The following is a 14,082-nucleotide window of genomic DNA, read 5'->3' on the forward strand; positions in this document are numbered from 1 at the left end:
TGCGCCAGCGTCCACCATCACCATGGCAACTGTGGCAATAATAATCCTTTAATAGAATTCCACTAAAATAAGGTGTTTTGAGCTCTATTAGATGATATTCCAGGTGAAGGTTGTAGAGATACACTCTGTCCGCTCCAAAAAGATTAAAAAGTTCACATCAGAACTATTAAAAAACACACTTGGAATATTTTGACGCTTGACGCAAATGAATCGTTGCACCACAGCGACATCTGGTGGTCAATCGGTGCCAAAACAGCAACCTGAGTCTTACAGAGCACTGAAAGAAGCGTCTTTAAATATAAAATTCCTTTATTAATCCCCAAATAAATAAAATGGGTAAATATAAAATAAAAATTAACACTTTATGAGAATTACTGTTATTAAGCTTTATATTTTTATTTTGATATGAAACTTCTACCAATGAAAAAAAATCATAATGAATAAAAAATTTTAAAAATATTTTCTTATCAGGTGCTTTATATTAAAAAAAAAATTTAAGTATATATTTTATATACATTTTTTTATATTATATTTTTAATCCTTAATTAAATAATAAAATAAATAAATACATTTAAAAAACGTTTGGCAAATGATGAATGTGAAAGTCTATTTAATTTACTTTTTAGGTTTAATTAGGGCTTTAAAATAACTCAGATAATCGACTATTCTTTATTATAATTAATATTATTCGATTTTATTCTTTTGTTATTATTAAACATTAGATTTTGGAATTTTGAAGTGGGCTACAGTCGAGATTAAATCAGGCGCTTCATGTATATATAAAAAAGAATAAACCCAATGATTTCAAAAAATATATATATAATAAAATAAAAAATTTTTTTAAAACGTTTTCTTACCAATGTTTGACAGGGTTTTGGAGTGTGTCTGTGGGGATTCACGTCTATTCCATCATCAGAATAGAGGTTAGATTTGAGGTTTATCATTAGAGTTAGACTAAAAGGCGTGGCTAGCAATAAACAATGTTTGTCAAGACCCAAAGAAAGGAGACGAGTTTTTCATTTAAATACTTTATAGCAGTTTGAAACGTTACACAAATAAATCTGCATTTTTTTTCAAATATACAAAACAAAAAAAACAAAAACAAGAAAAACTATAAATATCAGTAAGAGTAAAATGTCAAAGTTCGTTATCTGGCGAATAAATTTAATTTTAACGACGCTAGCATTAAATATTCATCAGCATTTACAAGAAAACGAAGGCGAAAGAATCAATAATAATAATAATTAAAAAAAAAAAATTCAAATGGTTCCGATGTACGAGCGAGATTCGTAACGCTGGAGTCGTTCTTCGGTTATTCAGTCACAGTCGCGTTTTCACAGTCGATTCACGTAGCCGAGGCGTGCATAGTCTTTAGCTTCTAACGTCGATTCACGTCAATCAAATAGTATTCCTACGTAACGTAGCGAGTCCTCGACCTGATCGCTGACAGCTACAAAAAACAAGATTAAATTTAATGCTCTGGAATGGAGACCGTCCTCGCGCGAAGAAGCGGCGGCTAATTGCTTAAGGCACATTACAAAGCAGCACAGGATGGCGCTGTAGGACGGCGCTAATAATACTAGAAAAACGTACGCTGGGAAGATCGTCATCGCTACTTCGACGTCCTTAATCGCTTCGATATAAAGCCTCGGTTCTTGGGCGCTCTCGGCACCCTGGCTCCTAACTTTCTCCGAGACCTGGTCTGGACCTGATCTTCGGACGACGGAGGCTTGGCGTCGACGTCCGGCGCTCTGGTTTTGTCTCTTTTCCTCGCCGGACTCTGCGCCGAGCTCTCGGGCGACTTCCTTTTCCTGGAGGTTTTGGGTTCGCCCGACTCTCTCGAGACGTCTTTCGTCTCTTTCGGTTTCTTACCGGACGGTTTCGTCTTCTTGACGAGGTCGGACTTCTTGTTGCTTCTGGGCGTTTGTTTCTTCTTCAGAGCGACTCGCTGCACTTGCCTCTTCTCGCGCATGTTGGAGTACTTCCTCAGGATCCGAGCGCTGGCCGGGTTGACCTTGCCGTGGCCGTCGTGAGGCGCCGCCTGCGCCGCGCATCTCGAACTCTGGGGCTTGGACGAGATCCGTGCGGCCGGTCGTTTCTCTTGTTTGTCCTTGAGTTTGGCCGCGCCCTTGGCTAGAACTTTAGCAATCAGCCTCTTGTTCTTAGGGTTGCTCCTGACGGGAGACGCAATGGCGAACTTCTTCAGGTGTTTTTTCAGGCGCTCCGCCTGCAGGCTGGGGAAGACCCCGGAGGACTCCGACGCGTAAGTCGGGAAACCCAGGTGCGTTTCGGACGGGAGCCTGGTGTTCACCTTTTTAACGATGACGAGCGACTTGGTTTCGGTGGCCTGAAGGAACCACTGACAGATGCTCGGAAGGTCGAAAGACTTCATGAATAACATCTGCACAGGAGAAATTCGGTGCTGCTCCAGAGTCCGGGGTTTTTTGACCCTTCGTTTGCTCTTCCATATCTCTTTTAGCCGGTCTGCCTTGTTTTTCGGTTTCGGTGCCGGCTGACCCTCCTTGTCCATCTGGACCCAGCCTTTTTGCATCTTCTCAAATTTGGAATTTAAATCTAGAATCAAACGTTGGTTGGCTTCCCCATTTAAAGCCTTCAAAAACTTGCATGGACTAGCGGTTTCGGGTTTGCTAAGTGGAAGGTTAAATAACGTAAAAGGGTGCTGCTTAAAACTCCTAGCCTCGCTCCTGACGTTGGAGTTGCTACCTTCAGGGATCTGTTCCGACTCCTGGAACAAGTGAAGCAGAGACTTTTTAGGCGTCCTTTGAATTCTCTGAGGAAGTTTTTTGCACTTTGGAGGCGTCGGTAAACAAGCTAGCTTTTCGGAAGAATTCTTGCTCCTCAGAGACATACGTCCAGGGCTCTCCGGGCCGCTTCTAACAGGTGATTCGCTTTCACTTCTCAGAGGCATGTGTTTAGCGATCTCTAGTTTACTCCTCGCATCGTCTGCGTCCTTTATTCCGACAGAAGACTCCTCAATGACCCGATGGCCGCTGCTTCTTAAAGGCATGTGGGCTACAACCTCTAACGGCTTTGTATGAGGGGAATCTTTGCTAGTAGTCTGTTCTGCGCAATGGTCATGCCTGGTTCTCAAGGGTGTCCTTCCTGGCCTTTTCGAGGGGTCTGGATTAGGGGACTCATCAACAGGTTGGTCCTTGCTTTCAGGAATCTCAACAGTGCTTGCAACAGAAGAGCTGCAAGAACCTCCAACGTTCGACTGATCTGCAGCGGTGCTAATTCTGCCTCTAAGAGTCATTCGTTCTTGCCTCTCAACAGGACTGGTTGGCTGATCGACAGTAGAGCTATTCCTGCTTTTTACCGGCGTCGGCTCCGATTTTTCAACGGGGCTTGCAGTGGAGGAACCGCTAACGTCTCCAGAACTAGTCTGATCAGCAATGATGTTACTCCTGCTTCTCAAGGGCATTCGTTCTGGCTTCTCAGCAGGGCTTGCTGGAATGGAATTACAAGAATCCCCAACACTAGACGGATCGACTGCGGTGCTACTCCTGCTCTTCATCTGCATTTGCTCTGGCCTCTCAGAAGGGGAACTGCAAGACTGCTCAACACTTGGTCGGTCAGCAGGGGTGGTACTTCTGCTTCTCAAGGACATTTGTTCTGGCCTCTCGGGAGAACTGGCTGCAAGGGAACTGCAAGAACCCCCAACGACTGCGGTGCTTCTCGTCGGCATTTGCTCTGAACTCTTAGCAGGGCTTGCTGAAGGGGAACTACAAAACTGCCCAACACTTGCTTGGTCAGCATTGGTGGTACTTCTGCTTCTCAAGGGCATTCGTTCCGGCCTCTCAGGAGAACTAGCTGTAAGGGAACTGCAAGAACCCCCAATGCTAGACTGATCGGCTGCGGTGCTACTCCTGCTCTTCATCGGCATTTGCTCTGGCCTGTCAGAAGGGGAACTGCAAGACTGCTCAACACTTGGATGGTCAGCACTGGTGGTACTTCTGCTTCTCAAGGGCATTCGTTCTGGCCTCTCGGGAGAACCCTCAACGCTGGACTGATCGACAGCGGCGCTATTCCTGCTTCTTAACGGCATACGTTGTGGCCTCTCAGGAAGGCTTGCTCCAACAGCACTTGGATGGTCCGCAGCGGCGCTATTTCTGCTTCTTAGCGGCATCCGTTCTGGCCTCTGAGGAGTGGCGGAATCTCCAAAACTTGACTGGTCGAGAGCGGTGCTATTCCTGCTCCTCAAGGGCATTCGTTCTGGCCGCTCGAGAGGGCTTGATGTAAGGGGACTGCAAGGCTGCGCGACGCTGGGCTGCTCGACTGCGGCGCTACTCCCGCTTCTCAGCGGCAAACGTTCTTGCATCTTGACAGGAGTTGCATTTATGGGACTGCCTGAATCACTAACGCTAGGCTGCTTAACGGTGTTGGCGTTCCTGCTTCTCAAGGGCATTCGCTCTGGCCTCTCGACGGGGCATGCAGCGGGGGAGCTGCACGAATCTCCATCGTTAGGCTGACCCACGGTGGGTTCGAGAGTTCCTTCAAGCGACTCAATTACATCCTCGGTGGTGGAACTACAAGGCTCTCCTTCGACAGGCTGATCGGCAGAGGTGGTACCCCTGTTCCTCAAGAGCATCCGCTCAGAGGTACTCCTGTCTCTGACGGACTTTATTTCAGAAGCTTTCGGGGACTTCTGGAGGGGAGACCTGCTCCGCCCTTGGAGCTCATCGTCTGCTGGTGCAAAGTCTAAGACCTCTAGTCTCGAGGGCACCTCTTCCTCCACCGCATCCACTTGAGGGACCGGCGAAGGTAGGCGCGCTTTCCCAAGTTCGGGATCTTCGGTAGCACCTGAAATACGGTCGTCTTCCGGAGAGGGCGAGTTTTTATGAACACTGTTGCTTTCTGAAGAGGTTGGCGAGGGTTTAGAATGGGAAGGACTTTCCGACTGAAGGTCGTCAAGTTCGGTTTGACCTTGTTCGCCTCCGTCTGAAGCTCCGCCCCTACCCTCGTCAGAACTACCTGACGCGAGAACGCTACCTTGAGTTAGTTCGGTACACGGCCCTGAACTGGTGTTTGTTTCAGATCCGCAAGGTACTCGCGAGTGTGGTAAGCGACCAACCGTGAGTTCCGGTACCTGCACTTTCAGACGCTCGGTCTGTTTTTGGGGTTCGGGTTTGGAGTCACAGTTGCTACTTCGACTGATGACGATATTCTCTCCTTGTGCACCAGGCGAGCCCCTTGTCTCCGTGTTTAGGGTCGCTAATTCTACATTCTCGGGGGTACTTGCAGTGTGTATTTCTGTCAAGTCCTGTTGCGCCGATGCCTCACACTGCCCCGTCTGACTGGGTTCCACGATCATCTCCTCGTCGGTAATCGCCACCACGTCCCCGGGCGTCTCCGTGTCCGCGGCTTGATCCAGAGGCCCGACGGTCTCCATGCAGTCCCCGGCGTGCAGCGCGTCCACGCCGGGGACGCCGTCGGGTTTGGCCAGGGCCTGCTTCGGCGTGACCGACGTGGTGATCTCCGGCATGCGGACCGGACAGTTCCCGCTACCCCCGACGGACCCGCGAGACAGGGTCCGGACCGTCTTGACCTCCAAGTAGTCCCCGACGTAGCGGTGCCCCCTCGTGCTCTTTCTCGCGTTCCTCCTGGGATTCATGCGCCTCTGCGATTCCAGCTCGCACTCGGTGATGGGCTTGGCGACGTACACGATGTCGTAGATGACGTCCGGGTCGTTCAGGGCGCGGCACGGCGGGGGGTCTCTCGGCCGACACCGCGAGCCCTTGATGCTCTTTCTGGCCGTTTTTGTGGAATTCGGTGACGTTTCGTCCGGGAGCCTTTTCACCGCGTCAGTGCTGTCGATATTTCGGCAACTTTTGGGATCGAGGGCGCCATGCCCCGTAGAGGTAGAAGACGGCTCGACGGTAGCATGCTCTACGCTACTGGTGTGCAAGTGTGTGTCAGAAGTATGTGTACCCTGCTCTAAAGTGACAGTGTCCGGATTCACCTCCGGAACCTTCTTGGCTTCGAGGTTGCCAGAGTTTCTATTCTTCACGATACGAAGAGTGGGACATTTCGGTTCGGCAGGTTCCTCCCCGGGAGCCGTGAAGGGTTCGGGTTCCGGCTCGGTCCCGACTGACGCGAGCGACGGACCCTCACTTTCTGAGGACGTCTCCGCGACCGAAACGGGTTCTATTTTGCTAACTTTGCTCTCGTTTATCGCAACCGACGGGGCCGCCGCCGGCCCGGGTCCTTTCCTCTCCGTTTTGGGTTCGCGGCCTGACGTTAGGGCGTCCTGAACTTTGCCCGAGGAAGACGCCGCCTTAATTTCGGTCTCCAGGAACGTGAAGGCGTCGACAATCTGGCGCTGGTGGTGGGAACACAGCTTAGCCATCAAGTCTTCCAGGGTGGCGACCGGGTGCAGGTCGTTAGCGGAGTCTGGCTCCAAACTGTCCCTGAAACGACAGCCGGGTGTTAACGACAAGATCACCGATTGGTCAGTGCTGTGAAAAAGTAATCACCCCCCTGAACCTAATTAGCGGTTCTTCCACCTTTGGGTGAGTCCTTACGTCGCTGTGGAGGAATTTTTGAACACTCTACCCTGCAGAATCGCTGTACTTCGGCTACCACCCCCACGTCACTGTGGAGGAATTTTTGAATGCTCTACCCTGCAGAATCGCTTTACTTCGGCTACCCCACATCACTGTGGAGGAATTGTGTTCCAGTCTACCCTGCAGAATCCCTTTACTTCGGCTACCCCACATCACTGTGAAAAAATTGTGTTCCGCCCTACCCTGCAGAATCGCTTTACTTCGGCTACCCCCCCCCCCCCCCCCCACATGAATGTGGAGGAATTTTGTTCCGCTCTACCCTGCAGAATTCCCTTTATTTCGGCTACCCCAGTCACTGTGGAGGAATTGTGTTCCGCTCTACCCTGCAGAATCCCTATACTTCAGCTACCCCACATCACTGTGGAGAAATTTTGTTCCGCTCTACCCTGCAGAATCCCTGTACTTCGGCTACCCCACACACATGAATGTGGAGGAATTTCGTTCCGCTCTACCCTGCAGAATCGCTTTACTTGGGCTACCCCTCCACCCCCGTCGAGGAATTTTGTTCCGCTCTACCCTGCAGAATCGCTTTACTTCGGCTACCCCACCCCCCTCACTGTGGAGGAATTTTGTTCCGCTCTGCCCCGCTTTACTTCGGCTCCTGCCCTCTACTCTGGTTTTGGGGAGGGTCACTACAGTCTGTTGATTCTGGCTCTCGCCGTGGTTCGCTGTGGTCCTAGAGCCTTGGCGACGCCCTGGTAACCCATTCCTGACAGACTTCAACCTGAGTTAAAGGGGGTAATTACTCGATCGACACCGAACTCACCTCCTGAGCGGCTCCGGTTCCTGGTTCCGGTTCTTCTTGACGGAAAGGTCCAGAACGCGGTCTGAAACGGAAACCACGGTGCTGGTTAGGGAACCGCTACCATAGGAACGCAAGCATAGTACAGTACCCATCATACCCTGCTCTCTGGTCTCCGATTTGACCTTCCTGACCGAGAGGTCCAGGGGGGCGTCCTGGTCCGGCATGAGGAGCTTACTGAGGACGGGGTTCTGGTCGGACGCGGAGGCGGGGGCGGCGAGGCGCATCAGGAAGTGGCGGATTATCAGCTGCAGGACATCGCGCGCCACTAGCGGGATGTGGGGGTCGGGGATCCTGGGTTTGTACTCTGCAAAACATACGTGCACATAATTACGTACACACTGCGGCTGCCTGAATACCGCGGGTTCGAATCCCACGCTGGGCTTACCCGTCCGGTGCACCACCGAATCCAGGAAGTCTTCGATCTGGCCCTCGAGCCGGGCGACGTTGCTGTGATCTCTGCCGAGTAGCGGCTTGCCTCCGCTGTCCACGATCTTCTTGTTGAGGGCGGCCACGTGTTCCTGCGCGGGGCGGACAAGAGAGGTGAAGGGCTTGGAACCGAGAACCTGCTGATTTTTTTTACCAGGTCGCGACCTCTCCTACCTTCACTTTGTCTCGCCGGGCGCGGCAGAAGAAGCAGCCGTCGTCGAACGCCCAGCCGGACGGACGCGCGGGCTTGAGATCTGTGGACGCGACGGGAGCGGTTAGCGGCGCCACCTGGTGGACGTGAAGGGAAATAGAGCCGAAAATTTACCTTTGAAGAGCTGGAGGTCTGAAACGAGTCCCGTCCCATTTATTAAATCCAGAAGCTTCTTAATACCTGCAGAGAAATGAGACGTGAACCCAGATCCTACCGATTAACACACACCCACATCCACCCCCTCCCTAAAATCTACACAATACACTCTACACTAACACTACACACCCACCCCTTCCTAAAATCTACACTATACACTCTACACTAGCACTACACACCCCTCCCTCCCTAAAATCTACACTATACACTCTACACTAACACTACACACCCACCCCTCCCTAAAATCTACACTATACACTCTACACTAACACTACACACCCCTCCCTAAAATCTACACTATACACTCTACACTAACACTACACACCCCTCCCTCCCTAAAATCTACACTATACACTCTACACTAACACTACACACCCACCCCTCCCTAAAATCTACACTATACACTCTACACTAACACTACACACCCCTCCCTCCCTAAAATCTACACTATACACTCTACACTAACACTACACACCCCTCCCTAAAATCTACACTATACACTCTACACTAACACTACACACCCACCCCTCCCTAAAATCTACACTATACACTCTACACTAACACTACACACCCCTCCCTAAAATCTACACTACACACTCTACACTAACACTACACACCCACCCCTCCCTAAAATCTACACTATACACTCTACACTAACACTACACACCCACCCCTCCCTAAAATCTACACTATACACTCTACACTAACACTACACACCCCTCCCTCCCTAAAATCTACACTATACACTCTACACTACACACCCACCCCTCCCTAAAATCTACACTATACACTCTACACTAACACTACACACCCACCCCTCCCTAAAATATACACTATACACTCTACACTAACACTACACACCCACCCCTCCCTAAAATATACACTATACACTCTACACTAACACTACACACCCACCCCTCCCTAAAATATACACTATACACTCTACACTAACACTACACACCCCTCCCTCCCTAAAATCTACACTATACACTCTACACTAACACTACACACCCACCCCTCCCTAAAATCTACACTATACACTCTACACCACACCCACCCCTCCCTCCCTAAAATCTACACTATACACTCTACACTAACACTACACACCCACCCCTCCCTAAAATCTACACTATACACTCTACACTAACACTACACACCCACCCCTCCCTAAAATCTACACTATACACTCTACACTAACACTACACACCCCTCCCTCCCTAAAATCTACACTATACACTCTACACTAACACTACACACCCCTCCCTCCCTAAAATCTACACTATACACTCTACACTAACACTACACACCCACCCCTCCCTAAAATCTACACTATACACTCTACACCACACCCACCCCTCCCTCCCTAAAATCTACACTATACACTCTACACTAACACTACACACCCACCCCTCCCTAAAATCTACACTATACACTCTACACTAACACTACACACCCCTCCCTCCCTCCCTAAAATCTACACTATACACTCTACACTAACACTACACACCCACCCCTCCCTAAAATCTACACTATACACTCTACACTAACACTACACACCCACCCCTCCCTAAAATCTACACTATACACTCTACACTAACACTACACACCCCTCCCTAAAATCTACACTATACACTCTACACTAACACTACACACCCCTCCCTCCCTAAAATCTACACTATACACTCTACACTAACACTACACACCCACCCCTCCCTAAAATCTACACTATACACTCTACACCACACCCACCCCTCCCTCCCTAAAATCTACACTATACACTCTACACCACACCCACCCCTCCCTCCCTAAAATCTACACTATACACTCTACACTAACACTACACACCCACCCCTCCCTAAAATCTACACTATACACTCTACACTAACACTACACACCCACCCCTCCCTAAAATCTACACTATACACTCTACACTAACACTACACACCCCTCCCTCCCTAAAATCTACACTATACACTCTACACTAACACTACACACCCCTCCCTCCCTAAAATCTACACTATACACTCTACACTAACACTACACACCCACCCCTCCCTCCCTAAAATCTACACTATACACTCTACACTAACACTACACACCCACCCCTCCATAAAATCTACACTATACACTCTACACTAACACTACACACCCACCCCTCCCTCCCTAAAATCTACACTATACACTCTACACTAACACTACACACCCACCCCTCCCTAAAATCTACACTATACACTCTACACTACACACCCACCCCTCCCTAAAATCTACACTATACACTCTACACTAACACTACACACCCACCCCTCCCTAAAATCTACACTATACACTCTACACTAACACTACACACCCACCCCTCCCTAAAATCTACACTATACACTCTACACTAACACTACACACCCCTCCCTCCCTAAAATCTACACTATACACTCTACACTAACACTACACACCCCTCCCTCCCTAAAATCTACACTATACACTCTACACTAACACTACACACCCACCCCTCCATAAAATCTACACTATACACTCTACACTAACACTACACACCCCTCCCTCCCTAAAATCTACACTATACACTCTACACTAACACTACACACCAACCCCTCCCTAAAATCTACACTATACACTCTACACTACACACCCACCCCTCCCTAAAATCTACACTATACACTCTACACTAACACTACACACCCCTCCCTCCCTAAAATCTACACTATACACTCTACACTAACACTACACACACCTCCCTAAAATCTACACTATACACTCTACACTAACACTACACACCCACCCCTCCCTAAAATCTACACTATACACTCTACACTAACACTACACACCTCTCCCTCCCTAAAATCTACACTACACACTCTACACTAACACTACACACCCTAAAATCTACACTACACACTCTACACTAACACTACACACCCCTCCCTCCCTAAGTCTACACTATACACTCTACACTAACACTACACACCCACCCCTCCCTAAAATCTACACTATACACTCTACACTAACACTACACACCCCTCCCTCCCTAAAATCTACACTATACACTCTACACTAACACCCCTCCCTAAAATCTACACTATACACTCTACACTAATACTACACACCCACCCCTCCCTAAAATCTACACTATACACTCCACACTAACACTACACACCCCTCCCTAAAATCTACACTACACACTCTACACTAACACTACACACCCACCCCTCCCTAAAATCTACACTATACACGCTACACTAACACTACACACCCACCCCTCCCTAAAATCTACACTATACACTCTACACTAACACTACACACCCACCCCTCCCTAAAATCTACACTATACACTCTACACTAACACTACACACCCACCCCTCCCTAAAATCTACACTATACACTCTACACTAACACCACACCCCCTCCCTAAAATCTACACTATACACTCTACACTAACACTACACACCCCTCCCTCCCTAAAATCTACACTATACACTCTACACTAACACTACACACCCACCCCTCCCTAAAATCTACACTATACACTCTACACTAACACTACACACCCACCACTCCCTAAAATCTACACTATACACTCTACACTAACACTACACACCCCTCCCTAAAATCTACACTATACACTCTACACTAACACTACACACCCCTACCTAAAATCTACACTATACACTCTACACTAACACTACACACCCCTCCCTAAAATCTACACTATACACTCTACACTAACACTACACACCCACCCCTCCCTAAAATCTACACTATACACTCTACACTAACACTACACACCCACCCCTCCCTAAAATCTACACTATACACTCTACACTAACACTACACACCCCTCCCTCCCTAAAATCTACACTATACACTCTACACTAACACTACACACCCCTCCCTCCCTAAAATCTACACTATACACTCTACACTAACACTACACACCCACCCCTCCCTCCCTAAAATCTACACTATACACTCTACACTAACACTACACACCCCTCCCTAAAATCTACACTATACACTCTACACTAACACTACACACCCCTCCCTAAAATCTACACTATACACTCTACACTAACACTACACACCCCTCCCTAAAATCTACACTATACACTCTACACCACACCCACCCCTCCCTCCCTAAAATCTACACTATACACTCTACACTAACACTACACACCCACCCCTCCCTAAAATCTACACTATACACTCTACACTAACACTACACACCCCTCCCTAAAATCTACACTATACACTCTACACTAACACTACACACCCACCCCTCCCTAAAATCTACACTATACACTCTACACTAACACTACACACCCACCCCTCCCTAAAATCTACACTATACACTCTACACCACACCCACCCCTCCCTCCCTAAAATCTACACTATACACTCTACACTAACACTACACACCCCTCCCTAAAATCTACACTATACACTCTACACCACACCCACCCCTCCCTCCCTAAAATCTACACTATACACTCTACACTAACACTACACACCCACCCCTCCCTAAAATCTACACTATACACTCTACACCACACCCACCCCTCCCTCCCTAAAATCTACACTATACACTCTACACTAACACTACACACCCCTCCCTAAAATCTACACTATACACTCTACACTAACACTACACACCCACCCCTCCCTAAAATCTACACTATACACTCTACACTAACACTACACACCCACCCCTCCCTAAAATCTACACTATACACTCTACACTAACACTACACACCCCTCCCTCCCTAAAATCTACACTATACACTCTACACTAACACTACACACCCCTCCCTAAAATCTACACTATACACTCTACACTAACACTACACACCCACCCCTCCCTAAAATCTACACTATACACTCTACACTAACACTACACACCCACCCCTCCCTAAAATCTACACTATACACTCTACACTAACACTACACACCCCTCCCTCCCTAAAATCTACACTATACACTCTACACTAACACTACACACCCCTCCCTAAAATCTACACTATACACTCTACACTAACACTACACACCCACCCCTCCCTAAAATCTACACTATACACTCTACACTAACACTACACACCCACCCCTCCCTAAAATCTACACTATACACTCTACACTAACACTACACACCCACCCCTCCCTAAAATCTACACTACACACTCTACACTAACACTACACACCCACCCCTCCCTAAAATCTACACTATACACTCTACACTAACACTACACACCCCTCCCTAAAATCTACACTATACACTCTACACTAACACTACACACCCACCCCTCACTAAAATCTACACTATACACTTAACACTACACACCGACTGACTACAGTTCACGTGAACGCGCACCCAGCTGATCTGTGCTCGCTCACGCCCGGTTCCTCATCGCTCCCTGTATGTGGTTAGCTTCTGATTTAGCTGCAGCTTCCTGCACCGTAACTTCACTATTTTTACACCCTTTGTGGTAAAACAAACACATTAACATCATCCCTCTTATATCTTTCATAATTAAGCTTTAAATTAATAATTAAATAAATAAAATTTAGATAAAAGGCGTCGCGCGAGCCGCTGTTGACGGTTTGTAGCCGCGTTAGCATTTAGCATGAGCGTCTCCGAGCGGCCGTTCACGCTCGGATATGACCGAAATGAAGCGACTAAACCCGCGGTGACCGGAGCACATTTATCGGTCTCACCCACACACTGCAGGAGAACGGCCAGCCACGACTCGGTCTCTTGACAAACGGCGCGTTTCTCGGTGCAACCGATCCGCCGTCTGAACGAACTCGCCATCTTCTACAGCAGCTAGGGGCTAACGGGGAGCGCGCGCGCTCGATGTACACGTCACGACGCACGCGCGCGTGCACGCCGCCCACAAGCT

The 14,082-nt window shown here is 48.4% G+C and overlaps 1 protein-coding gene across 1 annotated transcript; it reads right to left on the reverse strand.

The window, feature by feature from the left end:
• Window positions 1-1,012: 1,012 nt before the first annotated feature.
• wu:fc17b08 (treacle protein) lies at window positions 1,013-13,994 on the reverse strand. The gene is made up of 7 exons (XM_063008757.1): window positions 13,898-13,994; window positions 8,141-8,206; window positions 7,990-8,069; window positions 7,775-7,907; window positions 7,487-7,693; window positions 7,351-7,411; window positions 1,013-6,428 (listed from the first exon to the last, which is right to left on the reverse strand). The coding sequence occupies exons 1-7, from the start codon at window positions 13,992-13,994 to the stop codon at window positions 1,613-1,615; spliced, it is 5,460 nt and encodes a 1,819-aa protein (XP_062864827.1). The 3' UTR covers window positions 1,013-1,612.
• Window positions 13,995-14,082: the final 88 nt, after the last annotated feature.

Source organism: Trichomycterus rosablanca, chromosome 14, assembly GCF_030014385.1.
Source record: "Trichomycterus rosablanca isolate fTriRos1 chromosome 14, fTriRos1.hap1, whole genome shotgun sequence".
Taxonomy (NCBI): Eukaryota; Metazoa; Chordata; class Actinopteri; order Siluriformes; family Trichomycteridae; genus Trichomycterus; species Trichomycterus rosablanca.